The following is a 26238-nucleotide window of genomic DNA, read 5'->3' on the forward strand; positions in this document are numbered from 1 at the left end:
AATTCAGATGTGGCCTCAGCAGATGCAGATGTGACCTCTTCCAGGTGTCCTAGTTGCCTAGGTAACGCAGGTACTGGGTGGAGACTTTGCTGCGGGGAGGGTGGAGTCTGCTAGCCATCCAGGAGTGGACCTTACACTTATGTCCAACTAACCACTTAAAAAGAAAGAAAAAAAAACAACAACCTGGAAGTGGAGTTGTGGCTCAAGTAGTAGAGTGCTAATTGAATGAAAAACCTTGAATGAAAAACTTCAGGGACAGTGTCCAGGCCCCCGAGTTCAAGCCCCAGTTAGCACACTGCAAACAAATGAACAAAAAACTGAAAACAAAACAGGAGCCTGTCTCTGAAAGTTAAGGACACATTAACTCAGTATACCAGGACTATTTCTTCAGACTCCAATAAAACTTAGGACTGCTAGCACAGAGCCTGGCCTACCATAGGGTACCTTTTACTCTTCTTTCACTTTTCATTAGTAAATCTCCTGCTTTGGTCTCCTGTGTTCCTCTTTGAATTCCTACACTCCCCCTCCCCCCCCCCCCACCCCCACTAACTTTATGATCCCAGGACATCCAGCGACACAGTTCCAGGATGGTTTTCACCTCTGGTCATACTGCAAGGACGGAATTGAAAGTGAGCGCTCAGCAGAAAGTGCTGGGTGAGCGAGACTGCAATTGGAAATAGGATGCTTAGTATAGATGGCATCAGAGTGAATACATGACCCTTGCCATGCATCACAGGTTAACTGTGAGTCCCCAAACCTCGGGGCAGGGAGCTGTGCCCCAATGGGAAAGCAAGGGGCACTGGGAGGGGGTGAGACATGCTCTTTGTCACACAGCAAATCAGGGGAGTAGAGGCTGGAACGAAGATTCACGATTTCCTCTAGATAGTGTGTTTAAGCAGATGACTTTAAACAGAGGAACCAATCCAAAAGAGCCCTATGAACCCTATACCAGATTTCACTGGCTGCCAGTTCACGGCTGGCACGCCACCACTTGAACCCCAGATCCATTTCCACCTTTTTGCTGGTTAATTGGAGGTAGGAGTCTCAGGGACTTTCCTGATCCTAACCACGATGCTCAGATCTCAGACTCCTGAGTAGGATTACAGGAGTGAGCCACCTCCCCCCCAGCTGAGTTTAACCTTTTCTAGCCACTTCTACCCCGCAGGCGAATCCAAGCCAGGCCCTTTAGGCTCGAACCTCCCTTGACCGGGGGGGGGGGGGGGGGGGGGGGGTGGGGGGGGGGGGGGTGTCAGCCATCTTTGGTGTGGCATTCCTCCTGGGTCTTCGCTCAGTGTGGCTGCACTACTCAGGCCTCTGCTCCAAGATTCACAACATCCTAGGCCGGCATCCTTCGAAAAGTTCCTAGTTTGAAGAGAAAGAAAGGGTTAAGTGTAGTTTGAAGAGAAAGAAAAGGTTAAGAGGGCCTTCTTATCATGGCTATTTCATTCTGCCTGCCGGAGGCACCGGGAGACTTCCGGTTTCCCAGCATGCCCGAGCGAAACCGGATTTCCGGTCTTGGGAGGGAGGGAGGCGCCGAGTGTTCCTCTCGCCCTCTTCCCCGGTGTTCTCGAGCGCCGTAGCCATGTCTTACCCCGCTGATGACTACGAGTCTGAGGTAATGTGGCGGTAGGCGCGCGGTGGGCTTCGCGGCCGGGGCGGGTTCTGTGGGTGCGGGGCCCCGGAGCGAGGCGGTGTCCGCAGGCTCTCGCGGGCGGAGCCCCCCTCGGGCCTGCCCGCCTGCGGCCCTCGTGCAGCCGCCGGCCCCAGCGCGCACTTGGCGCGTCCCCTCCGGCTCGGCCTCCCCTGGCCCAGGCCGAGAAGGACGGAGGCGGTAATGGGGCTTCGCGTTTCTACCCGAACGCTTTGGATCGGTGCCCGGTCTGGCCCCAAGTCTCTGAGGATGCTCCGTTGTATCCATCCTGTGGCAGCGCCGAAGTCTTCGGTCGCAGACGTGAATTCCTCCAAGGTGGAGACCTGTGTATAATTTGAGTTTGTTGTCTTTCGCCCCCGGCTCTGTAGTTACGCTCTAGGACGAGCATGTGGGGTTTTTGAAGCGGTGACTGTCCCCCTGACCATGTCCCTTTCCTTACAGGCTGCCTATGATCCGTACGCTTACCCAGGCGACTATGATATGCACACAGGTGAGACCACGGGCCTGGCTGCCGGGCTCAGACCTGTAGGGATTGGCGTCTCTTTGAATGTCTCACAGCCACCTCTGACAGCCAGCTGTCAGAAACTCTGCTTCTTTTATGTTGGTGGTATTGAAGTTTGAACTCGGGGTCTCAGAGCTGGTAGGCAGGCAGTCTACTATTTGGGCACATCCCCAGCCTCCTAATTGCTTTTTTAAGAATCATGTTTTGGGGCTGTTGGTACAGTGGGTTCGATTCCTCAGTACCACATAAACAGAAAAAGCCAGAAGTGGTGCTGTGGCTAAAAGTGGTAGAGCCCTAGCCTTGAGCACAGAGAGGCTTAGGAACAGAGCTCAGGCCCTGAGTTCAAGCTCCAGGACCAGCAAAAAAAAAAATTATTTTCTTTTTTGCTTATGTAGTGCTGAGGAATCGAACGCAGGGCCTCAGGCATGCAAGGCTCTACCACTGAGCCACCTTCCCAGCCCCCCCCCCCCCAAAAAAAAAAAATTAAATCATGTTTTCTTTTACTACTCTCCCTTGTTTTTATAGGTACGCGAGTTTTGTTTTTTTTTTGGGGGGGGGGGGTCCGGTCGTGGGGCCTGAACTCTGGGCCTGGGCACTGTCCCTCAGCTCTTCAGCTCAAGGCTAGCTCTCTACCACTTGAGCCACAGCACCACTTCTGGCTTTTTTCTTTTTGCTTATGTGGTGCTGAGGAATCGAACCCAGGGCCTCAGGCATGCAAGGCAAGCGCTCTACCACTGAGCCACCTTCCCAGACCTATAGGTACGCGAGTTTTAACTCAGGGCGTCAAACTTGTTGGGTAGTGGACTTTACCACTTCAGCCACACCTCCAGCACTAAACACATATTTTTTCTTGGTCCAGGTTTGGAGTTAGTTATTATCTGTGAGTGGGAAGAGTTGTATAGAGCCTAATAAAGCATAAAGCAGGCTTTTCACTTATATTGTACTGGTACTGGGGCTTGTAGGGCTTGAGCACCATCATGTAGCTTTTTTTCTTTTTTTGCTGAAGTATGGTGCTTTACCATTTGAGCCACAGCTCCACTTCCAGCTTTTTGGTGGTTAATTGGAAATAAGAATCTCATGGACTTTCCTGCCTGGACTGGCTTTGAACTGAGAGCCTCAGATCTCAGCCTCCTACGTAGCTAGAATTATAGGTGTGAACAGTCCTCTTTCTGTGGTTCACCTCAGTCTGAAAAGAGAAGAGTTACTGCTAGATTTTTTTTTTTTTTTGTCTGTTGTGGGTCCTGAACTTGGCCTGGGTGCTGTCCCTCAGCTCTTGATCTCAAGGCTAGTGCTCTACCACTTGAGCCACAGAAAAGCCACTTCTGGCTTTTTCTGCTTATGTGGTGTTGAGGAATCGAATCCAGGGCTTCATGCATGTAAGGCAAGCACTCTACCACTGAGCCACCTTCCCAGCCCCACTGCTAAATTTCTTTCTCTCCCTTCTCTGTCTCTCTCTGTCTCTCTCTTTCTCTTTCTTCCTTCCTGTACTGAGGATTGAACCCAGTTCTTTGTACATGTTAGGCAAGTATTCTACCACTAAGCTGCACTCTTAGACTTCCTTGTTCAAACTCCTAGCTGATAAAGATTTTTGTATTTTGTTTTGATGCTAGGAATTGAACCCTTTGCCTTTTGCATGCTGAGGACATACCCTGTTTCTGAGCTCCAACCTAGCCCTGAAGAAAATATATATATATATTTTTTTGGCCAGTCCTGAGGCTTGAAATCAGGGCCTGGGCACTGTCCCCGAGTTTCTTTTGTTCAAGGCTATACGCTACCATTTGAGCCTCACTGCCACTTCGGGCTTTTTTGTTTATGTGGTACTGAGGAATCAAACCCAGGGCATCATGTATGTTAGACAAGCACTCTAACCACTAAGCCACATTTCCAGCCCAGAAATCTCTTTTTTTTTTTTGTCTGAAACTGGGACTTGAACTTGATACCAGACACTTTTGCTCTTTTCCTCATTAGCTGGCATTCTACTGACTGAGCTATATCTCCAACCCACGAGGAAGAAAATCTTTATGTGACATTTTTAAGGGATTCAAGCCAAGCCCAAATAAAATCTCTGGGAGGCTTTTGAAGTTTCCAGAAATGTTATAGTCTTGGCTTGACTTAATATTATACATTATTCTGGATACTTTATATGAAATGCGTCATTTCATTTAATCCTTATTCAATTTCCAAAAAGTATATATACTGATGTTGTTTCCTAAATGTCACAAAACTGAGCTGACAGACTTGCCACAGCCATCTAGTTAGAATATGGCAGCTCTGTATTTAATATTATAAGCTGTTTCCATTTCCCCACAGTTTCCACCCCTTCAGCATGTAACTCTTCTCAGATGCTAGATCCCAGTGCCTCACACCTATAATCCTAGCTACTCAGGAGGTTGCGATCTGAGGCTTGCAGTTGAAGCCAGCCTGTTCAGGAAAAATCTATGAGACTCCAATTAACCACCAAAAGGCTGGAAAAGGAGTTAGAGAACACTAACTAGTCTTGAATGAAAAAACTAAGGACAGTGCCCAGGTCCTGAGATCAAGTTCCAGTACCAGTACGAAAAAAACAACAAGCTTCTAGGTTCTGAATACAAATATATCTGTGTACAAGTTAGATGAAGTTCTTTATTTCAAAGACTTTTTAGTTTCTACAGGACCAAACAGGTAGCAAGTAAGAAATAGCTGTAACTAATGATAATTAGTTCTGAAGAAACAAGAGCAAAGGGATTGCAAGTGACTTGGGGAAAGTTTAAAATTGTTTAAAAGAGAATGTGCTGGAATGGATGACACTGAGATGTGTTATACTCATAAACTGACAAATATTGCGTTGAAACCCCTTTGTATGAACAAAAAAAGGAAAGGGAATTTAGGGCTGGAGATGTTGCTAAAATGGTAGAGTACCTGCCTAATAAGCATGAATCCCAAAGTTCAAGTTCTAGTACTGAAAAATAAATGAAAGGGATTATGGTTTTTATGAATGTGAATTTGGACATTGTGGGGAAAGGGCAATATTGGGGTTAAACTCAAGGCTTCTTGCTTACTAGCTCTTGTTTTGCACTGGTTATTTGCCTGGACCATGACTATTTTTCACTTCCTACCATTGCTAGGATGACAAACATGTATCACCATGCCTGGTTTCTTCCATTAAGATGGAGTCTTAGCTAAGTGCTGGTGGCTCACACCTGTAATCTACCTACTTAAGAAGCTGAGGGGGGTGGATGGGAAGGGATGGGAAGGGGAAACAAAGGAGGAGGCTACAATGCTTGATAAGAAATGTACTCATTATCTTGCCCATGTAATTGTAACCCCTCTGTACAGTATTTTCACAATAAAAAAAAAAAAAAAAGAAGAAGCTGAGATCTGAGGATGCTCAGTTTAGGCAGTAAAGTCTTTGAGACTCTTATCTCCAGTTAACTACCAAAAAAGCCAGAAATAAGCCGGGCGCTGGTGGCTCACGCCTGTAATCCTAGCTACTCAGGAGGCTGAGATCTGAGGATCGCGGTTCAAAGCCAGCCCGGGCAGGAGAGACTATGAGACTCCTATCTCCAATAAACCACCAGAAAACTGGAAGTGGCGCTGTAGCTCAAGTGGTAGAGCGCTCGCCTTGAGCTGAAGAGCTGAGGGACAGCACCCAGGCCCAGAGTTCAAGCCCCATGACCGACAAAAAAAGAAAAAGCCAGAAATAGAGCTGTGACTTAAGTAGTAGAGTGATAGCCTTGAGCACAAAAGCCCAGGGACAGTGCCCAGCCCAGAGTTCAAGCTACACACAAAAGAAAGTAGAGTCTTGAGACTTTTCTATCCAGGTTGGCCTTTAATTGCAATTCTTCTGATGTCAACCTCTCACATAGCTAATGTAACAGGTGCCTGCCAGGATCCTCAGCAGTTCATTGACTTTGAACTGTGGTCTTCACCATCTTAGCATTCTAACTGGCTAGGATTACAGGTATAGACACTGGTGCCAGGTAGGGTACTAGTTGAGTTTGGAGTCCTGTGTTCCATCATATGCATGGACTTGGAAGCACTCTGTAAAGTACTTTTTTTTTGGGTCCAGTTGTGGGGCCTGAACTCTGGGCCTGGGCGCTGTCCCTCAGCTCTTCAGCTCAAGGCTAGCACTCTACCACTTGAGCCATAGCACCACTTCCGGCTTTTTTTTTTCTGCTTATGTGGCGCTGAGGAATCGAACCAGGGCATCATGCATGCAAGGCAAGCACTCTACCACTGAGCCACCTTCTCAGCCCCTGTAAAGTATTATTGTATCCACCTTAGGTGATCCCAAGCAGGACCTCGCTTATGAACGTCAGTATGAACAGCAGACCTATCAGGTGATTCCTGAAGTGATCAAAAACTTCATCCAGTATTTCCATAAAACCGTCTCGGATTTGATTGACCAGAAGGTGTATGAGCTGCAGGCCAGTCGTGTCTCCAGTGATGTCATTGACCAGAAGGTGTATGAGATCCAGGACATCTACGAGAACAGGTGTGACTGCTGGCTGAAACTGCCTCTTTCTGGGTGGGCCTGGTTGTGATATGCAGTAGCCGCAGAGGGAAAGTGCAATGAGCGCTTAGTTGGGATCTTTGTGATTCCGTGGGGCTAGGGCCATGGTACTTAGGTGGACTTGGTATCTTCAGAAACTACACAGTCCTAGAATAATATCCCAATTACTGAAATAATAGTAATTGGTGTATGTTATCAGTATAGATCAAGCAGTTTTTCAAGTTTTAGATGAGGATATTTATATACTCATAGTTTTTTGGGGGCCTGAGGTCCAAATCTAAACATGAAGTGCATTTGTGTTTCAATTGTACATAGTCTGAAGGTGATTTATATGGTGGGTTTTCTTATTTGTGTGTTTGTTTTCTGTTGATCCATGGGACTGGACTCAGGGCCTAAGCACTGTCCCTGACTTTTTTTTGGGGGGGGGGTAGGGTCCTGTCGGGGGGCCTGAACTCTGGACCTGGGCGCTGTCCCTGAGCTCTTCAGCTCAAGGTTAGCGCTCTACCACTTGAGCAACAGCACCACTTCCAGCTTTTTCTTTGCTTATGTGGTGCTGAGGAATCGAACCCAGGGCCTCAGGCATGCAAGGCAAGCGCTCTACCACTGAGCCACCTTCTCAGCTCCTCCCTGACCTTTTTTGTTCAAGGCCAGTGCTCTACAGCTTTAAGCCACAGTGCCATTTCCAGTTTTCTGGTGGTTAATTGGAAATAAAGAGTCTCAAAGGTGTGAGCCATTGACGCCCTGCTTATGTGATTATCGGTTATGGGGCTTGACCTCTGGGCTTGGGCACTGTCCCTCAGCTCTTCAGCTCAGGCAAGCGCTCTACCACTTGAGCCACAGTGCCATTTCCAATTTTTTGGTGGTTTATTGGAGATCAGAGTCTCACGGACTTTCCTGCCCGGGCTGGCAGGAACTGTGAACCTCAGATCTCAGCCTCCTGAGTAGCTAGGATTATAGGCATGAGCCACTGGCACCTGGCTTCCAGCCTCATTTTTTGCTTTATTTGGTGCTGAGTATTGAACCCAGGACCTTGCACATGCTAATTACACATTCTAGCACTGAGTTACACCCCTAGTCCCTAGTCCTATCCCTGCATTTTGACTGACTTGTTGTGACATCTGACTTTGAATCATTTTGAAGTTCCAGATTGGAATCCTCGGTCCTTATTAAGAAAGATAGTAGCTGGGGGCTGGGAAGGTGGTTGAGTGCTTGCCTTGCATGCATGAGGGTTTGAAAGAAAGAAAGAGCAAAAGTGCGAGCCTGGGCACTGTCTCTGAGCTTCTTTTGCTCAAGGCTAGCACTCTACCACTTGAGCTACAGTACCACTTCTGGCTTTTTCTGTGTATGTGGTAGTGAAGAATCGAACCCAGGGCTTCATGCATTCTTTGCAAGCTCTCTGTCACTAAGCTACATTCCCATCCAATAATAGTTATTTAATAAGCAAATTAACAAACCAGAATGGAGGTATGGCTTAAGTGATATAACGCTAGCCTTTGGTCAGAAAAGCAAAGCCAAAGAGTAAGGCTGTGAGTTTAAGCTTTAGCACTAGCACACATACATAGAGGAAGTCTTAGCTAATCACAAATCATGCCTGTAATCCTACCTACTCAGGAGGCAGAGATCTAAGCCAGTCCAGGCAGAAAAGTTAGTTAATTGGACTATCTCCAATTAACCAGAAAAATGCTGGTCTGGAAGCATGACCCAAGTGGTAGAGTGCTAGCTGTGAGGAACAGACTGAACAAGTTCGAAGACCCTGAATTCAGGCGTCCATCCTGGCCATATAAAATAGTTTCTCTGGAGGAAAGTTGTGGTATCACAGGACTCTGGCTGTGTTTCTGTGATAACTTGCCTCCCCTGAGCCTGGTCAGAGAATCAAGTGTGAGAGTTGGGTAAGACAGGTCTCTTGTGCTGTGGAATTGTAGAATTTTTCTGCTTCATTTTCAGCTGGACCAAGCTGACTGAAAGATTCTTCAAGAACACACCATGGCCTGAAGCTGAAGCCATTGCCCCCCAGGTTGGCAACGGTGGGTGTGAACCTTGTTTTCCTGTGTGCTAGTGGGTGCTGTGACAGAAAGCTCAGGAGCATTTGCGTTTGTTTTGCTCAACATTTTGTTCATGGAGCTCAGTGCATAGCAAGTTGCTAGTAACGTTACTTGTTGAGTAAAGGCTGCATCACTTGGGACAGTCACAGGTCTCTCAGAAGTGATGAAAGGTGGAATTGAGCTCATTGCTCAACCTGTTTCCCTCTAATAAAGGTCATCATGGCCACTTGGAATGGGCACAGGAGCTCCTCCCCTTCTTCACTTTCTTAGACCATGTCCTTTTTGTATGTGGATAAGGTGGGCAGATCTGACTGGAGTTTGGTTTAGTTTTTGCCCTTTACAGGGCTTGAACCCGGTGCCTTGCTCTGGATTAGCCTGCTTGGTTATGACTGGTGCTCTGCCACTTGAGCCACACTTTCAAGTATAGCCTTTTTGCTGATTAGTTGGAGATAAGTCTCTCAACTTTTCTACCAGATTGGCTTTGAACTTTGGACATTAGATCTCAGCCTCACGTAGGTAGGATTACAGGCATTAGCCACCAGTAGATCTCAGCCTCAGGTAGGTAGGATTGTAGGCATGAGCCATAAGTGCCTGGCTGCGTTTTTTTGTTAGTTTTTAGGGGGCAAGGATGGTGGTGCTGGGGATTGAATCTAGGCCTTGCACATGCTGAGCAAATGCTCTGCCACATCCCTAGTCCCCAACTTCATCATTTATCATGGGAAAATCCATCTATCCCAGACATACTTCTTTTTTCTTTTTCTTTTTTTTTTGATCTGGTCATGGGGCCTGAACTCTGGGCTTGGGCACAGTCCCTCAGCTCTTCAGCTCAAGGCTAGCTCTCTACCACTTGAGCCATAGCGCCACTTCCGGCTTTTTTCTTTTTGCTTATGATGTGGTGCTGAGGAATCAAACCCAGGGCCTCAGGCATGCAAGGCAAGCGCTCTACCACTGAGCCATCTTCCCAGCCCTCAGACATATTTCTTGTTGTTTGGTTTTTTGTTTTGTTTTCTCTGTAGTGGTGAGATAACACCCAGGACCCAGCACAAATTAAAGAAGTGCTGGGCCATTGATCCCCTTAAACAAGCTATGAGAAGACCCTTCTCTTCCAATAGTCTAGGTTCTTTGTTGAAGTCAGTTGATGTGATAGAAGAGTCTATTTCTGGATTCCATCCTCTGGTCTGCGTCTGTCCTCAGGCTGACACTGCACTATCTTGATTGCTGTTGTTTTATAGGAAGTTTGAGTAGCTTACTCAGAAGCCTGAGATCTGATGAAGACTGAGGTTTGAAGGCTGCCTGAGAATAAAAATCTATGGGACTTTTTTTGTTTGTTTGGTTGGTTGTGGGGCTTGAGCTCAGGGCCTGGGTGCTGGCCCTGAGCTTTTTTGCTCAAGACTGGCATTGTACCACTTTGAGACATAGTGCTACTTCTGGTTTTCTGGTGGTTAATTGGAGATAAGAATTTCACAGACTTTTCTGCCCAGGCTGTCTTTGAATCATGATCCCCTCAGATCTTAGCCTCCTGAGTAGCTAGGATTACTGGCTGAGCCAGTAATCTTAGCCCAGCAGCTAAGGGATTCTTATTTCCAATTAACCACCAAAAAGTTGAAAGTGGCTCAAGTGGTAGAGTACCAGTTGTGAGTGGAAAAAACTGAGTGAACACAAGTCCCCTGCCCCAAAGATTCAGGTGAGGTTGACAATACAAATGAGAGATTAATTTTCTCTTTTATATTACCTTGTAGCATAAACATAAAAGATGGGGATTGAGAAGGTAGCTCAGTGGTAGAGTGCTTGCCTTGCATGCATGAGGCCCTAGGTTCAATTCCCCAGCACCACATAAGCAGAAAAAGCCAGAAGTAGTGCTGTGGCTCAAGTGGTAGAGTGCTGGCCTTGAGCTGAAGAGCTGAGGGACAGGGCCCAGGCCCAGAGAGAGTTGAAGCCCCACAGTGGACCCCCCAAAAAACAAACAAACAAACATGAAGGATGTTGTTTAGTCTCTAAAATAACCTTTATCCCTCCACCATCTCTTTCAGATGCTGTATTCCTGATTTTGTACAAAGAGTTATACTACAGGCACATATATGCCAAAGTTAGCGTGAGTATTTTCTATAGTTGTTAACACTTGTATTCTGTGTCATTTTCATTTCTAGAGCATGTCAGTAGCTTACATTGGTTCTAGGTCCAAAATTGTTTGCAGCTGGGTGTTGGTAGCTCATGCCTTTTTTTTTTTCTTTTTTTTCTTTTTGGTTAGTCGTGGGTCTTGAACTCTGGACTTCGGTACTACCCCTCAACTCTTCAGCTCAAGCCAAGTGCTCTATCTCTTGAGCTAGAGCGCCACTTCCGGTTTTCTAGTGGTTTATTGGAGATAAGAGTCTCAAGGACTTTCCTGCCCTGGGCTGGCCTCTGTGTAGCTAGGATTACAGGCGTTAGCAGACTAGCTCTTGCCTTTAATCCTAGCTACTCAGAGGGTGAGTGCTAAGGATCCTGGTTTGAAGCTAGTCCAGGTAGAAAAGTCCAAGAGACTCATCTTCATTTAACCAGCAAAAAACCAGAAGTGGAGGTTTGGCTCAAGTGGTACAGAGCATCAACCTTGAACAAAAAAGCCAAACAAGGGGCTGGGAAGGTGGCTCAGTGGTAGAGTGTTTGCCTTGCATGCATGAGGGCCTGAGTTTGATTCCTCAGCACCACAGGAGCAGAAAAAGCCGGAAGTGGCGCTGTGGCTCAAGTGGTAGAGTGCTAGCCTTGAGCTGAAGAGCTGAGGGACAGCGCCCAGGCTGAGTTCAGGCCCCACGATGGGCAAAAAAAAGCCAAGCAAGGTTATGATTCCCTGAGTTGAAGCCTCAGTACTGGCAGGAACACGCACAAGGAATGATTTCCCAGAAAGCTGGTATCTGAAGTCTGTAGTCTCTTCTGTGTAATCCATTCCCACAGTTTTCCTTGACAGGGCATGGACCACCATGCATCATGTTACAAGCAGCCATTCTACTCTTGCCTCCAGACACCTTCAGTTGCGTTTGCTTAGGTTGATTTTTCTTTTTCACTTCTTTGTGAGCCTCTTCCTCTCTCAAATGTATGTAACAGCATCACTGCAGGTCAGGCATGGTGCTAGGTACTTGGCGCACTTCTATCGGTATCTCTTGATCCTTTGCTATCCTGTTACTTGGTTACGAATGTGAAGATGCTGGGTACCTGTGGCTCACAATTGCTATCTTAGCCACTCAGGAGGCTGACACCTGGAGGACTGTGATTTGAAGCCATTTTCCGTTGGTGTTCTTCCTGAGACCCTGTCCCCCCTGCTTCACCTGATTTGTGTGCCCCTTGTCCAGACATGAGTTAAGCTTGAGTTAAGATCTGTGGTCATAAAAGCTGGTCATGTGATTCAGTGTTCAGTGCCCCTCTGTTGTAGTGTTTCCTTGCTGTCTTCCCTTACCCCTTAGTTCTCTCATAGCACGAGCAAGCGGATGTCAGTTCTCAGTCATCGTGGTAGACTGTGGGTCAAGCACATTTAGTATCTGTGACCTGATGTCTCTGTTCTCTCTACAGGGAGGACCCTCCTTAGAACAGAGATTTGAGTCCTATTACAACTACTGCAATCTCTTCAACTACATTCTTAGTAAGTCTGATATGTGGCCAAGAGTAGAGACAGAGGTAAAGCTATGATGTGGGCCTTCTACTCTTTTTAGCAGATTTTAATTTGTGGGTGGAAAGACGGGAGGTCTTATGATTCCTAGTGCTTTAGAGAAATTCCAGAGCATTCTGTAGCCTTGCTAAATGAGCTAAGTCATTGCTTTGAGACTGACTTCTCTGATCTGCACAGATGCTGATGGGCCTGCTCCTCTTGAACTGCCTAACCAGTGGCTGTGGGACATCATCGATGAGTTCATCTACCAGGTATCTGTCAGCTGGAGCAACCAGTACCACATGCAGAGTGGGCCAGGTGCTGGTGGCTCATGCCTGTGATTCTAGCTATATGGGAGACTGAGTTCTGGAGGACTCTGGTTTGTGGCTAGCCTGAGCAGAAAAGTCCATGAGATATCTTTTAACCAAGAACCTAGCACAGGCTGAAAAATCTTCAAAACTCTTGGGTGGAAGGAAATGGTGTATTGATGCACACCTGTCATCCCAGCTGTGGTGGGAAGTCAAAAGTAGGAAGATGACAGTCCAAGCTAGAAGCAAAACCGTCAACTGGGTGCTGTTGGCTACTCAGGAGGCTGAGATCTGAGGATCATGGTTTGAAGCCAGCCTGGACAGGAAAGTCCATGAGACTCTTATCTCCAGTTAACTGCCAGAAAACCAGAAATGGAGTGTGGCTCAAAGCTGTAGAATGCCAGCCTTGAGCAGAAAAGTTCAGACAGCACCGAGGCTCTTGAGTTCAAGCCCCTTGACCAACCATCACCCCACTCCACTTCCCCCCCCCCCCCAAAAAAAAAAAAAGATATATTTTTGGGGCTGGGAAGGTGGCTCAGTGGTAGAGCGCTTGCCTTGCATGCTTGAGGCCCTGGGTTCGATTCCTCAGCACCACATAAGCAAAAACAAAAAAGCCGGAAGTGGCGCTGTGACTCAAGTGGTAGAGCACTAGCCTTGAGCTGAAGAGCTGAGGGACAGTGACCAGGCCCAGAGTTCAGGGCCCACGACTGGACCCCCCCCACCCCAAAAAAAAAAAAAAAAATATATATATATATATATATTTTTTTTTTTTTTTTTTTTTTTTTTTTGAAAATTTTATCGGAGCTCCACAAAGCAGATCAGCTGTGATTTGCTGAGCTGGGGAAGCCTCATGAGGCTCCTGAAGAAGCCCCTCCTGCTGAAAAGGAGGCTTGAGGACCTTCACAGAGCACCACAAACTGCACTGGTCTTGGCTGGCTTCTCTGGCTCCTCATGTTTTTAGGTAGTTGTCCAATTCCAGACTCACTACAAGAAGAGAAACCTCCTCTGGTTCTTCAACTCTTTTTTCCCCTAGCCCGTGGGCTTGACCTCAAGGTCTGGGCACTGTCCCTGAGCTTGCTCAAGGCTAGCACTCTTATCACTTGAGCCACAACACCACTTCTAGCTTTTCCTGTTTATGTGGTACTGATGAATCAAACCCAGGACTTCATGTGTGCTAGGCAAGCACTCTTATCACTAAGCCACATTCCCAACCAACCTCTTCATCTCTTAGTACAATTCCCCAAGCTTAGCCAGTGTTCTGTTCAAGGGCTTTCCATTTCCACAAAGGCTACCCTGGAAGGGTCAGGGGAACACTCTCATGATTATTCCTGGCCAGGGCAAGTGGCTATCTAAGTGTATTCCTACTGCTAAGAAGTTATTATTTTTTTCAGGCTGTAGATAATGTGAAAGTGCCTGCCTTCCCTACCTTGACATTAGTAATTAGTATATTGTCTGCAAAGAACAGTATCACAGTGATGGTTCTTAGGCATTACTCTAAACCTGCCTGTAGACATCACTTAGAAAATGATATTGTTGGGACTGGGAAGGTGGCTCAGTGGTAGAGCGCTTGCCTTGCATGCCTGAGGCCCTGGGTTCGGTTCCTCAATACCACATAAGCAAAAAGAAAAAAGCCGGAAGTGGCGCTGTGGCTCAAGTGGTAGAGCAGTAGCCTTGAGCTGAAGAGCTGAGGGACAGCGCCCAGGCCCAGAGTTCAGGTCCACGACTGGACCCCCCCCAAAAAAAAAAAAAAAAAAGAAAGAAAGAAAGAAAAAGATACTGTTGCCACCAATGGTTCTTGCCTGTTACCTCACTACTCAGGCTGAGATCGAACCCATCCTGGGCAGAAAAGTCTGCAAGACTACCCTCTCAACAAAAGAATCTGTTGTGATGTGAGCCTGTCATCCAGCTATGATGGATGCCATCCTAAAACAAATGGGTCACAGTCTTGTTGTGTCTTAGAACACAAACTATGACATTATTCTAACACTCTGGAGTCTGAAGCAGGAGGATCAAGTGTTAGAAGTTAGTGTGGAGTACATAGCAAGACCTTGTCAAAATATAGAATGAGAAGTGCTAGTCCCACCTTCCCCTCTCCCCTGTTGAGTTCCATGTTTTGCCTCATTTTTAGCACTGTGCATATGGACTGTCGCTTGAGTTTATGCCCCTGCTCTGTCTCCCTTCTTTCTCAACAGTTCCAATCTTTTAGTCAGTACCGGTGCAAGACTGCCAAGAAGTCGGAAGAAGAGATTGACTTTCTCCGTTCCAATCCCAAAATCTGGAATGTTCACAGCGTCCTCAATGTCCTTCATTCTCTGGTGGACAAGTCCAACATTAACCGGCAGCTGGAGGTATACACGAGTGGAGGTGAGTGTTCAGCAGCAGCAGCAACAGAGCAAGTGAGCCTGTGGGGCAGTTACTTTCTGTGCTGTGGGAAGGAGCAGCTGGGGCTGGTTTGGGACTTGGCAGTGCTCTGGCTCATGGAGGGAAGGAAACCTGGAAAGGGCAGGCTCAGATGTTTACTGTGTGACATGCAAAGGTTGGGCCTACCAGCCTTTTCCTGCCTCACCCAAGCATTCCTCCTGTCTGTCCCTCTCAGGTGACCCTGAGAGTGTAGCTGGGGAGTACGGGCGACACTCCCTCTACAAGATGCTCGGCTACTTCAGCCTGGTGGGGCTCCTGCGCCTGCACTCCCTGTTGGGAGATTACTACCAGGCCATCAAGGTGCTGGAGAACATCGAACTGAACAAGAAGGTAATTGCCTGCCACCATCCGCTTTCTAGAGCCCCAGTGTCTGTGTGCCTCCGAGAAACTCCAAACCAGGACTAACTTCTGGGAGAGAAAAGAACACCCTACCTCCAGGCCAATTGAAAGTTGAGACTAAAGTTGTGCCCACCACTGCAGTGAAAATCCTAGCTGGATACTGACAGTCTGTTTTGTTTTCAAAGCAGAATTTGGATGGTGGCTTTCTCTAGGCTAAGCAAGATGATATTCTGTCTACTGTTACAGGATTAGGCGTTCTTCCTGGCCTCAGGAGTATAGGGACTTTTTCTTTGGCATTTGGTTTGTACCTTTTTTTTTTTTTGGGTCCGGTAGTGGGGCCTGCACTCTGGGCTTGGGCGCTGTCCCTCAGCTCTTCAGCTCAAGGCTAGCGCTCTACCACTTGAGCCACAGCGCCACTTCCGGCTTTTTTCTTTTTTTTGCTTATGTGGTGCTGAGGAACCGAACCCAGGGCCTCAGGCATGCAAGGCAAGCGCTCAACCACTGAGCCATCTTCCCAGCCCTGGCATTTGGTTTGTTTGCCTAGTCTGCCCTTTTCTGTCTATGGGCAAGAAAGGGAAGAGAAATTAGATGTATAGAGGGTTTCAGATGTGAAAGGGGAGTAGGGTCCCTCTGGTCCCTTTGTGCTACAGCCAGACACAGTGAGACCTCAAGACCTAAATTTATCTGGCCACCCTCCAGCTTCAGTTTCATTTGGGAAGTTCAGGACCTCTGCAGGAGAAGTTCTTGGTGCTCTCCCCTCAGCTGCCCCAGGCCCCACTAACATCGGGGTCCTGTCAGGTGAATTGAGACACGTGTGTTTCTTCCACAGAGCATGTATTCCCGTGTGCCCGAGTGCCAGGTCACCACATACTATTATGTCGGCTTTGCATATTTGATGATGCGTCGCTACCAGGATGCTATCCGAGTCTTTGCCAACATCCTCCTCTACATCCAGAGGACCAAGAGCATGTTCCAGAGGACCACGTACAAGTATGAGATGGTAAGAGGCTCATCCCTTGCCCCTGTCCCAGTCATTTGTGATAAACACTAGCCAAAAACTTGTACTTAATGGAGTATGTATGATAATTAGATAAATGAGGTGTGCCATGATCAAATCAGTAATTAGCATTTCTTTGTTCTTATACATTTATCATTTCTTACCACCCATCCCCCACCCAGGGCCTAGGTACTGTCCCTGAGCTTGTTTGCTCAAGGCTCTACCATTTTAAGCCATAGCTCCACTTCCACTTTTTGAATTATTAATCGGAGATAAAGGGAGCTTTTCTGCCCAGGCTGGCTTCAAACCACGATCCTCACATCTCAGTCTCCTGAGTAGCTGAGATTACAGGTATGAGCCATTGGTGCCAGGGTTTGGATTTATCATTTCTTTTTTTTTTTCTTTTTCTTTTGTCAGTTGTGGGGTTTGAACTCTGGGATTGGGCGCTGTCCCTCAACTCTTGAGCTCAAGACGAGTGCTCTACTGCTTGAGCCACAGTGCCACTTCTGGTTTTCTAGTGGTTTATTGGAGATAAGAGTCTCACAGACTTTCCTGCCTGGCTGGCTTTGAACCGCGATCCTCAGATCTCAGCCTCCTGAGTAGCTAGTATTACAGGTGTGAGCCACTGGCACCCTGTGGATTTATCATTTCTTCATATTAGAAGTCCTTCAAACTCCTTGGAGTTCATAATAATAAATGAGTCTGAACTATAGTCTTGCTCTTATGCTGCAGAACACTTTTATCTTCTTTGCTGCTCATTTTATGGCCTTTATCTACCCTCCTCCCCTTTCTGGTTCTAAATACTCACGTTCTCTCTACAGCTATGAAATCCATTGTTGTAGCTCTCACATGTGCTATGTGCTGCATGTCTTTGTGTGCACCGGGATCTTTTTTCCTTCTGTGATGACATGCCAAGCAAGCGCTCCGGATTGAGTAGAGGGTTGGAATGGGCAACCTGCTCTGGGTGTTATTGTGCCTGTTACCTCATCACTAATGTGTCATAGGGGCCATAGCTTTCCCCAGCAGTGTCTGCATTCATTCATTTGTTCACTCACTCATTCAGCAGCAGTATGCTGGAGGTTCCCTGAGCTGTGAGCATTTTTTTGTTTTTTTTTTTTTGGTTGGTCGGGGGGCTTGAACTCTGGGCTACTGCTTGAGCCACAGCACCACTTCCGGTTTTCTAATGGTTTATTGGAGATAAGAGTCTCATGGACTTTCCTGCCAGGTTGGCTTTTTTTTTTTTTTTTTTTGGTCTGGTTGTGGGGCCTGAACTCTGGGCCTGGCGCTGTCCCTCAGCTCTTCAGCTCAAGGCTAGTGCCCTACCACTTAAGCCACAGCGCCACTTCCGGCTTTTTTCTTTTTGCTTATGTGGTGCTGAGGAATCGAACCCAGGGCCTCAGGCATGCAAGGCAAGCACTCCACCACTGAGCCAACTTCCCAGCCCTGCCAGGTTGGCTTTGAACTGTGATCCTCAGATCTCAGCCTCCTGAGTAGCTAGGAGTACAGGCATGAGCCACTGGTGCCCGGCCGAGCATTTTATTTTATTTTATTTTATTTTTTTATTGTAAAGCTACTATACAGAGGGTTACAGTTACATGAGTGAGGTTATGAGTACACTTCCTCTTGAACATTGTTACCCCCTCCATTGTTTTCCCCCTACCATCCCCTCCCTCCCTCCCTTCCCCGAGGTTCTTTTTTTTTTTTTTTTTTTTTTTTTTTGATTGTGATTAAATGATTACATAATTTCAAAGTCACAAGTTCATTCTAACTTCCCTGGAGCAAATTGTCTACCACAGTCTGTAATATATAACAGTGTTCACATGTTATATACCATATTTGTGATCAGTAGCATTGGGATATTTAGTAGTGGTTCAACCAGGTGAGCGGGAGTTCTTTGTTTCTTAAGTCCTGTTAGTTTTATCGTATCACCTAACCTTTTGGATTTACCGGCCGAGCATTTTAAAATGAGTTAGAGGGACTGCACAAGGTCTTGGAGCCAGAGCTCAGCTGCTTTATAGGTAGATGAGATTGCTGCTCAGAGTATCAGCAGAGGAGGATGGGCTTGCTGTGTGGTTTGGGGGTGCTTTCTAGGCAGCGGCAGAGTGGCTAGCATGAGCAAAGGGTCAGTCAGGGCCTGGAAGTGGTTCAGCGTTGGGGAACAAGTGAGGTAGGAATTGCGGGAACTGTGTTAGGGAAAGTACTCAGGCTTGTGTCACTGGCACACAGATTTCTCATGGCATGGACCTAGCTGGTGTATTGAGAATTGACCTGCCCATAGCACAGGCCAGCTGGAGAGGCTGAGAGTAGACCAGGAGAACAGTGAAGAATCCCAAGTTGGCCAAGGAGAACATGGCACTGGGCAGGGTGCAGTAGAGCTGGAGGGAGAATTGGAGTCACTGGACATGAGTGGCTGGTGTTCGGTCAGCACAGAGGGGAAGCTCTGCAGTGTAGCTGGAAGGGCCTGGCTGTGGTGGCAGCTGACACTGGAAAAGGTCTCACTGACTCTGCATCCCACCCCCAGATCAACAAGCAGAACGAGCAGATGCATGCATTGCTGGCCATTGCGCTCACCATGTACCCCATGCGGATCGACGAGAGCATCCACCTCCAGCTGCGGGAGAAGTATGGGGACAAGATGTTGCGCATGCAGAAGGGCGACCCCCAGGTCTATGAGGAGCTGTTCAGCTACTCCTGCCCCAAGTTTCTGTCTCCTGTCGTGCCCAACTATGACAACGTGCACCCCAACTACCACAAAGAGCCCTTCTTGCAGCAGCTGAAGGTGTTCTCGGATGAAGTGCAGCAGCAGGCCCAGCTCTCCACCATCCGCAGCTTCCTCAAGCTCTACACCACCATGCCGGTGGCCAAGCTGGCTGGTTTCCTGGACCTCACTGAGCAAGAGTTCCGCATCCAGCTTCTTGTCTTCAAGCACAAGATGAAGAACCTGGTGTGGACCAGTGGTATCTCTGCCCTAGATGGTGAATTCCAGTCGGCCTCCGAGGTCGACTTCTACATTGATAAGGTGAGGGTCGTTCCTCTGTCCCCTGTCGATTCACTCACCTCCTTGTTAACATCCCTTGGCACCCTGGTCCCCTTAGTGATAAACAATAAATGTTAAGCCAGGCACGATGGCTCACGCCTGTAATCCTAGCTATTCAGGAGGCTGAGATCTTAGCATTGCAGCTGCATACATAAAGCACTAGGAAGGCTTTGTTGGAAAGTCAGGTTTAAGATTAGAGGAAGCCCGGCGCCGGTGGCTCACGTCTGTAGTTCTAGCTACTCAGGAGGCTGAGATCTGAGGTTCATGGTTCAAAGCCAGCCCGGGCAGGAAAGTCTGTGAGACTCTTATCTCCAGTAAACCACCAGAAAACTTGAAGTGGTGCTGTGGCTCAAGGGGTAGAGCGCTAGCCTTGAGCTGAAGAGCTGAGGGACAGAGCCCAAGCCCAGAGTTCAAACCCCATGACCGACAAAAAAAAAAAAGACTAGAGGAGGTGAAGAAGTAAGCCAAGCAGTTAACTTTGTTAGAACATTCTTGATAGGGGAAGTGGAGGCAAGAGTCCAAGGTGGGAAGGTGTCCAGCAAGCCCTGTGTTAGGGAGGGCTGTCATGTGGCCAGGTATTGATACCAGGAAGAGGAACTGTGGGGAGGAGGTGAGATTGCACAGAGTATAGGAGGAGAGATGCTTTGGATGGAGACTGTGAGGAGACTTCATAGGCCAGAGCCATGCCCTGACCTCAGCTAGGCTAGGCTTAGTCGGTGAGCTGAGTAGAATGGCTTTCTGCAGGGCATACTTTTTTTTTTTGGGTCCGGTCATGGGGCCTTTTTTCTTTTTTTTTTTTTTTTTTTTTTCTTTTTTTGCTTATGTGGTGCTGAGGAATCGAACCCAGGACCTCAGGCATGCAAGGCAAGTGCTCTACCACTGAGCCACCTTCCCAGCCCCTTGGGCATACTTTTTTTGTTTTTTGGTGCCAGTCCTGGGGTTTGAACTCAGGGCCTGAGACCTTTCCCTGAGTTTTTTTCACTCAAGCCTAGTGTTCTACCACTTGAGCCACAGCTCCACTTCTGGCTTTTGTGGTTAATTGGAGATAAGAGTCTCACAGAGTTTCCTGCCAAGTCAGTCTTTGAACTGCAATCCTCACATCTGTCTCCCTAGTAGTAGGGATTATAGTCATGAGCCACTAGTGGCCAGCAGAGTGTGCTGTTTTTATGTTTAGATTCTCTTGCTGGACATTAGCCCTCCTCTGCTGCCGCTACGAGAACTCTGAGTTGACTCCTGGTGCTTGGTTGTTTTTGCTTTTTTGTTTTGTCTGGATCTGGGCACTATCCCTCAGCTCTTCAGCTCAAGGCAAGTGCTCTACCACTTGAGCCAGACGAAAATGGCGCCACTTGTCATTTTCTGGTGGTTTATTAGAGATAAGACTCTCAGGGGCTGGGAAGGTGGCTCAGTGGTAGAGCACTTGCCTTGCATGCATGAAGCCCTGGGTTCGATTCCTCAGCACCACATAAGCAAAAAGAAAAAAGCTGGAAGTGGAGCTGTGGCTCAAGTGGTAGAGCGCTAGCCTTGAGCTGAAGAGCTGAGGGACAGCGCCCAGGCCCAGAGTTCAAGCCCCACAACCGGACCAAAAAAAAAAGACTCTCACAGACTTTCTTGCCTGGGCTGGCTTTGAACTGTGATCCTCAGATTTCAGCCTCCTGAGTAGCTAGGATTACAGGTGGGAGCTACCAGCACCCGGCCTTGGTTAATTTTTCACTACATGTGGTTCATTGCTCTTGAAGAACTTGTTGGCGTCCCTTGCCACCTAGGCCGAACAGCATTACTCTAGAACTTCCTGTGGCTTGGGGTATATTTGATCCTAGGCCATCATAAACTGAGCTCATAGTCTGCTCCCTGACTACCTAGGAGACAAGCCAGTCTAGATGGGCTGGAGTTAGCTTGTGCTTACACATCTGTGGAATGCAACAAACAGCCCACCCTATAGCTCCTTTGCTTGGTGTAGGGAGTGGTGTGAGTATTTTTGTCTGGCTCATATGTGAACTGGAGTGTGAATCCCTTTGGGATCCTGGGTGATCTGCTAGACTCTCCCACCTCTTTGTGTCTTGATCCTGGATGTTCTGCTGCACTTCTGCCCAGCTTCCTGGTACCAGTCAGTATATGTCTTAAGGCAGAGGAGCCTCCTCCAGTCTGTGATAAGAATAGTTTCTCTTTTATCTGAAATAGTTCTTTCATTGGCTTATCGCCTTTGTGTGTGCACATGCACTTGCACGTGTGAGCATGCCAGTCCTGTGACTTGAATTCAGGGCCAGGGTGCTGACCCTGACCTTTTTTGCTCAAGGTTAACACTACCATTTGAGAGCCACAGATCCATTTCTGGCTTTTTTGGTAGGTAATTGGAGATAAGGTTTCGCTGACTTTCCTGACAAAGCTGGCTTCAAACCATGATCCTCAGATCTCAGCTTCCTGAGTAGCTAGGAATACAGATGTGAGCCACTGGTGCCCAGCTACACCTTTCTGATGCTACTAGATTTTGCATTTGTATGCCTCATACACAGCTTCACTTCTCGCTAATTGAAGATGAGATACACTTGTCTGCCTGTGCAGGCTTTGAACCATGATCCTCAGATCTTAACCTCATGAGTAGCTAGTATTACAGGCATGAGCCACCAGTGCCTGGCTAGTTGTTTTAACTTTTTTTTTTTTTTTTTGGTTGGTCGTGGGGCCTGAGCTCTGGGCCTGGGCACTGTCCCTCCGCTCGTCAGCTCAAGGCTAACATTCACCACTTAAGCCACAGTGCCACTTTTGGCTTTTTTTCTGTGTATGTGATACTGAGGAATCGAACCCAGGGCCTCATGCATGCAAGGCAAGCACTCTACCACTGAGCCACCTTCCCAGCCCCTGTCTGAACATTTAATTGTAGGTTTTTATTATTTCTCTCTAACTAGTAATGCTCTTTGAGTTAGCCTCCCTCCACAACCTTGCTTTTCAAATCAACGTAGGGTTTATCTTGTCTTTAGCATCATGATTCCCAGTAAGTGGCTCCTGGCCTAGGTGGCCCTGCCTTGTGCGCTTGCTTGCTGTCCTTCTCTGACTCTGCTGTTTCCCACAGGATATGATCCACATCGCAGACACCAAGGTTGCCAGGCGCTATGGGGATTTCTTTATCCGTCAGATCCACAAATTTGAAGAGGTGAGAAATATGAGAGTTTACCCATTAGTGGGGGCAGAGATCAGAAAGTCTGAGATTGGATATTTAGGTTTCTCAGCTAGGCTGGCAGCTGCTTGGGGCTTGGGCCCATGGGGGTTGCTGAGTCAGCCCTTTGGGGTGGCTGCTCTCCTCCCTCCCTGGTATTTCCTAATATGGGTGGATTTGCGGCTGTCTGTGCTCCCTGCACTTGGTACTGTTCTCTGGCTAAGACAGGTCTGGCCAGTTTCTGCAGGCTGGAGGACTGGAAGCTCTGTTTTAACAGACTTTGTGCCTTCTATGTGTTGCCGTAAGGAAGCTCTAGGGTGTGGACCTTGCTTTAGTCATTGCTGGAGACACTGCATGCTGGTACAGAGTCCTCCAGTGGAGGCCAGGCTCCTGCAAAGGTCACAGAACCAGTGCTCTTCTTCCTTCTAGCCAGCCAGCTACCTCACATCTATTTGTTGGTTAGGACTGTCTTCTAGCCAGGATCCTGTTCCTTAGGAAAGAAGGGAACTGAGGCTCCACTAAACTCACCATGCTACACCCTTTCCTGTCTGTAAACTGGTCAGAGTGGGGTAGGGTATAAAGGGCAGGAAGAAGCACATGTGGGTTTTCCCAGTGTGGTAGGATCCCCCTCCCTCATACACACAGAACTTCCTGGCAAGGAGCCTGACTTAGTACTCCTAGGTACTGTTGGGATAAGTTTAGAAGACCCCTCATCTAACTTTGCTGTTCTTTGCCTTCTAGCTTAATCGAACCCTGAAGAAGATGGGACAGAGACCCTGAAGCACTCAAGTGACACTGTCGTTATAGATGGGAAGTATTTTTGTCACCATGAAGCCTTTACTCAAATTTGCCATCAGCTGAGTTGGAATTGCCTCAAATTAAGGACTAAAATGTTTTCAGTAGTAAAGGATCTTGGGAGCCAGATTTGTCCTATCGTTATTATGGGGAGAATCAATCCAGAAGCAGAATGTCATTTTCCACGTGCCTCAAGTACCATGAAGGAGTAAATGGAATTCTCAGATCCTGGTGTTCACAGAGCACATACAGTGTACATGTACTTGCAGCCCTGGTGTTCATAGAGCATAGGCAGTGTGCATAAGGTTGATGGCTACTTACAGGGCCTTACATGTACTCCACATCTCATTTGTGCCTCATAAGAATCCCTTGAAGGAGCCGTGGGCTGGTGGCTTACGCCTATAATCCTAGCTACTCAGGAGGCTGAGATCTGAGGATCATGGTTCAAAGCCGACTGGGCAGGAAAGTCCGTGAGACTCTTATCTCCAATAAACCACTAGAAAACTGAAAGTGGCGCTGTGGCTCAAGTGATAGCGCGCTCACCTTGAGCTGAAGAGCTGAGGGACAGCGCCCAAGACCAGAGTTCAAGCCCTATGACCAACAGGAAGAAAAAAAACTCCCTTGAAGCTGAGTGTCTAAGGCTTACACCTGTAATTCTAGCTACTTGGGAGACTGAGATCTAAGGTTAGCTGTTCAAAGCCCAGCCTGGCCAAGAAAGTCAGTGAGACTCTTATCTCCAATTAACCACCAAAAACCTGGAAGTGGAGCTGTGGTTCAAGTGGTAGAATGCTAACCTGGAGTAAAAATGCTTAGGGATAGCACCCAGGCCCCACGTTCAAACTCGAGGACTGGCACAAAAAACAAATCAGAATCCCTTAAAATTTAGGTGACTTCCATAATTGGTGGCAGTGCTAGATCCTGGGAATAAACCATTGGACGTTTTCTACTGCCAGAAACTGTCCCAAGAGGTCTCCAGAAACATGCTTAATAACCCTTAACCCATGCTTAACATGCTGGCATTTAGTGCTAGCTCTCCATTTCACAAATGAGGGTGACTTGAACATGGCCAAATACTAAAAAACCAAATTGGTTCCAAACTACTTTTATCAGTCTTCTGCTCAGGTCAGTGCCACTGCTAGACAGTGGGCCTACTGTAGGTGTCTGTCATGGGGCCTTGTAATGGAAGCTTGGGTGGGGCTGAGTGGCTTCTCTATCTCTCAGTGCTGATGCTGTACTTGCCCCCTAGGCTGGGCACCAGATTGGTGCTCTGTTGGGTTGGAGAGCCTGCCCTCACTGGGCAGTGGTGAGAATGCACAGGGTCCAATCTGGCAGTATGTTTGTTTCTTGCACATGCCTGGAGCTTATGTAAGCTCTATTCTCTTGTCTGGGTGAAAGGCTGTAGTGGCTACAGTTCCCAGTGGTGCTTACAGGGACCCATGGGAAAGGCCCTGCCCTGGTAGATGTCAGTTAAGGATCTTGGAATGAGGTCCTCTGGGTTATTGGGGCAAGCCTCAAGTCCAAGGACAGGTGTCCTTACCAGATACCACTGAGGAGAGATAGGGAAGGCCATGTGAGGATACTGGACTCAGCCATAACTAAGGAAGGCTTGGAGCTGGAAGAGGCAGGGCAGCTTTCTCCAGAAGTGGCTGATACCTTGATGTTGGACTCTGGCTTCTAGAATGGAGGGAAATGCTGTTGTTTGGAGCTACTGTGTGTTAAGTTGTTTAGCCCTAGGTGTCTAATATGTATTGGAGACAATTAGGGTTTTATAAGCAGAAACAGGTGCTTTTTCTTATTAGCAAACCAGCCAGGTACTTCTGGGAAAAGGAGGACTGAGGTCAGGGAACCGCATCCCTGCCTTCATGGAACTGAGTGTTAAATGAGAGGACAGGTGAGAGCCCATGCTTAGTGTGTTGGGGAGGTGAGAATCAAGGAGTTTCTGTTTTAAACAGGAAAGGAGATGACACTGACAGGTGTTTGATGGGGTAGTGGTGTGGATCCTTGGGCAAGAGCTTTGATGGATAGGAAAGTAGGTGCAAGGCCCTGTGTGGATACATGTGTGCCAGGATTGGCACAGAGCGGGGGGAGTGGGAGGGGGTGTGTCCCTACACATTTGGTGACAAAGACTTCAATGCCCAGTGAGGTGGAAGACTTTCCTCACCGGAGATTGCAGAACTTGTCCAAATTCCACAGCGAAAGGGTGGAGCCAGGAATCAACCCAGGTCACCCTGGGGGCAAAAGCCTCCCTTCCCTAAGGAAGGAAAAGCAAAAGCTTCTCTTGGGGCCTGTACTAAGTCCAAACGTTTGTAAAACACATGGTTATTTTCCAGGCACTGTGACTTTGTGGAGCTTGACGAGTGGTGGTCAGGATCTTTTGACCCCCAGGCCAGGCCAGCCAAGGCTTCATATCCACTTCCTGTCCTGTCTAGTGCTTTGGGAAAGCTAAAGAACGTTGCAGCCCTACCACTGGCCCTGTGCTGCGCACAGTAGATCATAGAGATTCACTCACTTGAGCAGCTTCCCCAGCTAATGTGCTGAATTCAACATCAGGAGTTTCATGGGCTGGGCACCAGTGGCTTACATAGGTAGGCCTAGCTACTCAGGAGGCTGAGATCTGAGGATTGTGGTTTGAAGCTAGCCCAGGCAGGAAAGCCAGTGAGACTCATCTGTTAATTCCCAAAAAGCTGGAAGTGGAGCTGTGTTTGTTCTGTCCAGGTCTCCTTTCTCCATCATGAAAAACTTGCCAGGTCTGCCTGCTGTGTCTGACAAGGCTTCAGTCCTCTTAACCTGCTGGAAGACATGTCATTTCAGGGGCCCAGGGTCACACAGACTGAGTGTGTGTGAGTGCCTGGCTCCAGGCCATCCCTCAGCCTGATGGCTGTGCTAGGCA

At 47.8% G+C, this 26238-nt stretch overlaps 1 protein-coding gene across 2 annotated transcripts; it reads left to right on the top strand.

Annotated features, from left to right (window-relative positions):
- Positions 1-1510: 1510 nt before the first annotated feature.
- Eif3l (eukaryotic translation initiation factor 3 subunit L) lies at positions 1511-23477 on the top strand. 2 transcript variants are annotated; one of them, XM_042693178.1, is made up of 13 exons: positions 1511-1615; positions 2093-2141; positions 6417-6627; positions 8590-8669; positions 10718-10779; positions 12228-12297; positions 12502-12575; positions 14804-14975; positions 15208-15362; positions 16201-16371; positions 18890-19387; positions 22470-22550; positions 23295-23477. In XM_042693178.1, exons 1-13 carry the CDS (start codon positions 1583-1585, stop codon positions 23331-23333), a joined length of 1695 nt encoding a protein of 564 aa, XP_042549112.1. In that variant the 5' UTR covers positions 1511-1582; the 3' UTR covers positions 23334-23477. The 2 variants fall into 2 exon arrangements, with proteins under 2 accessions (XP_042549112.1, XP_042549114.1); XM_042693180.1 differs by lacking the exons at positions 1511-1615; positions 2093-2141; positions 8590-8669 and having other exon boundaries at positions 6549-6627.
- Positions 23478-26238: the final 2761 nt, after the last annotated feature.

This window comes from Dipodomys spectabilis, unplaced genomic scaffold (assembly GCF_019054845.1).
Source record: "Dipodomys spectabilis isolate Male_0828 unplaced genomic scaffold, ASM1905484v1 ptg000163l, whole genome shotgun sequence".
Classification (NCBI taxonomy): domain Eukaryota; kingdom Metazoa; phylum Chordata; class Mammalia; order Rodentia; family Heteromyidae; genus Dipodomys; species Dipodomys spectabilis.

Coding starts and splice junctions, on each gene's coding strand:
- Eif3l (XM_042693178.1), top strand. CDS start 1,583: ATGTCTTACCCCGCTGATGACTACGAGTCTGAG. Junction 1,616..2,092: donor CTGATGACTACGAGTCTGAG/GTAATGTGGCGG, acceptor CTTTCCTTACAG/GCTGCCTATGATCCGTACGC. Junction 16,372..18,889: donor CCACGTACAAGTATGAGATG/GTAAGAGGCTCA, acceptor TCCCACCCCCAG/ATCAACAAGCAGAACGAGCA.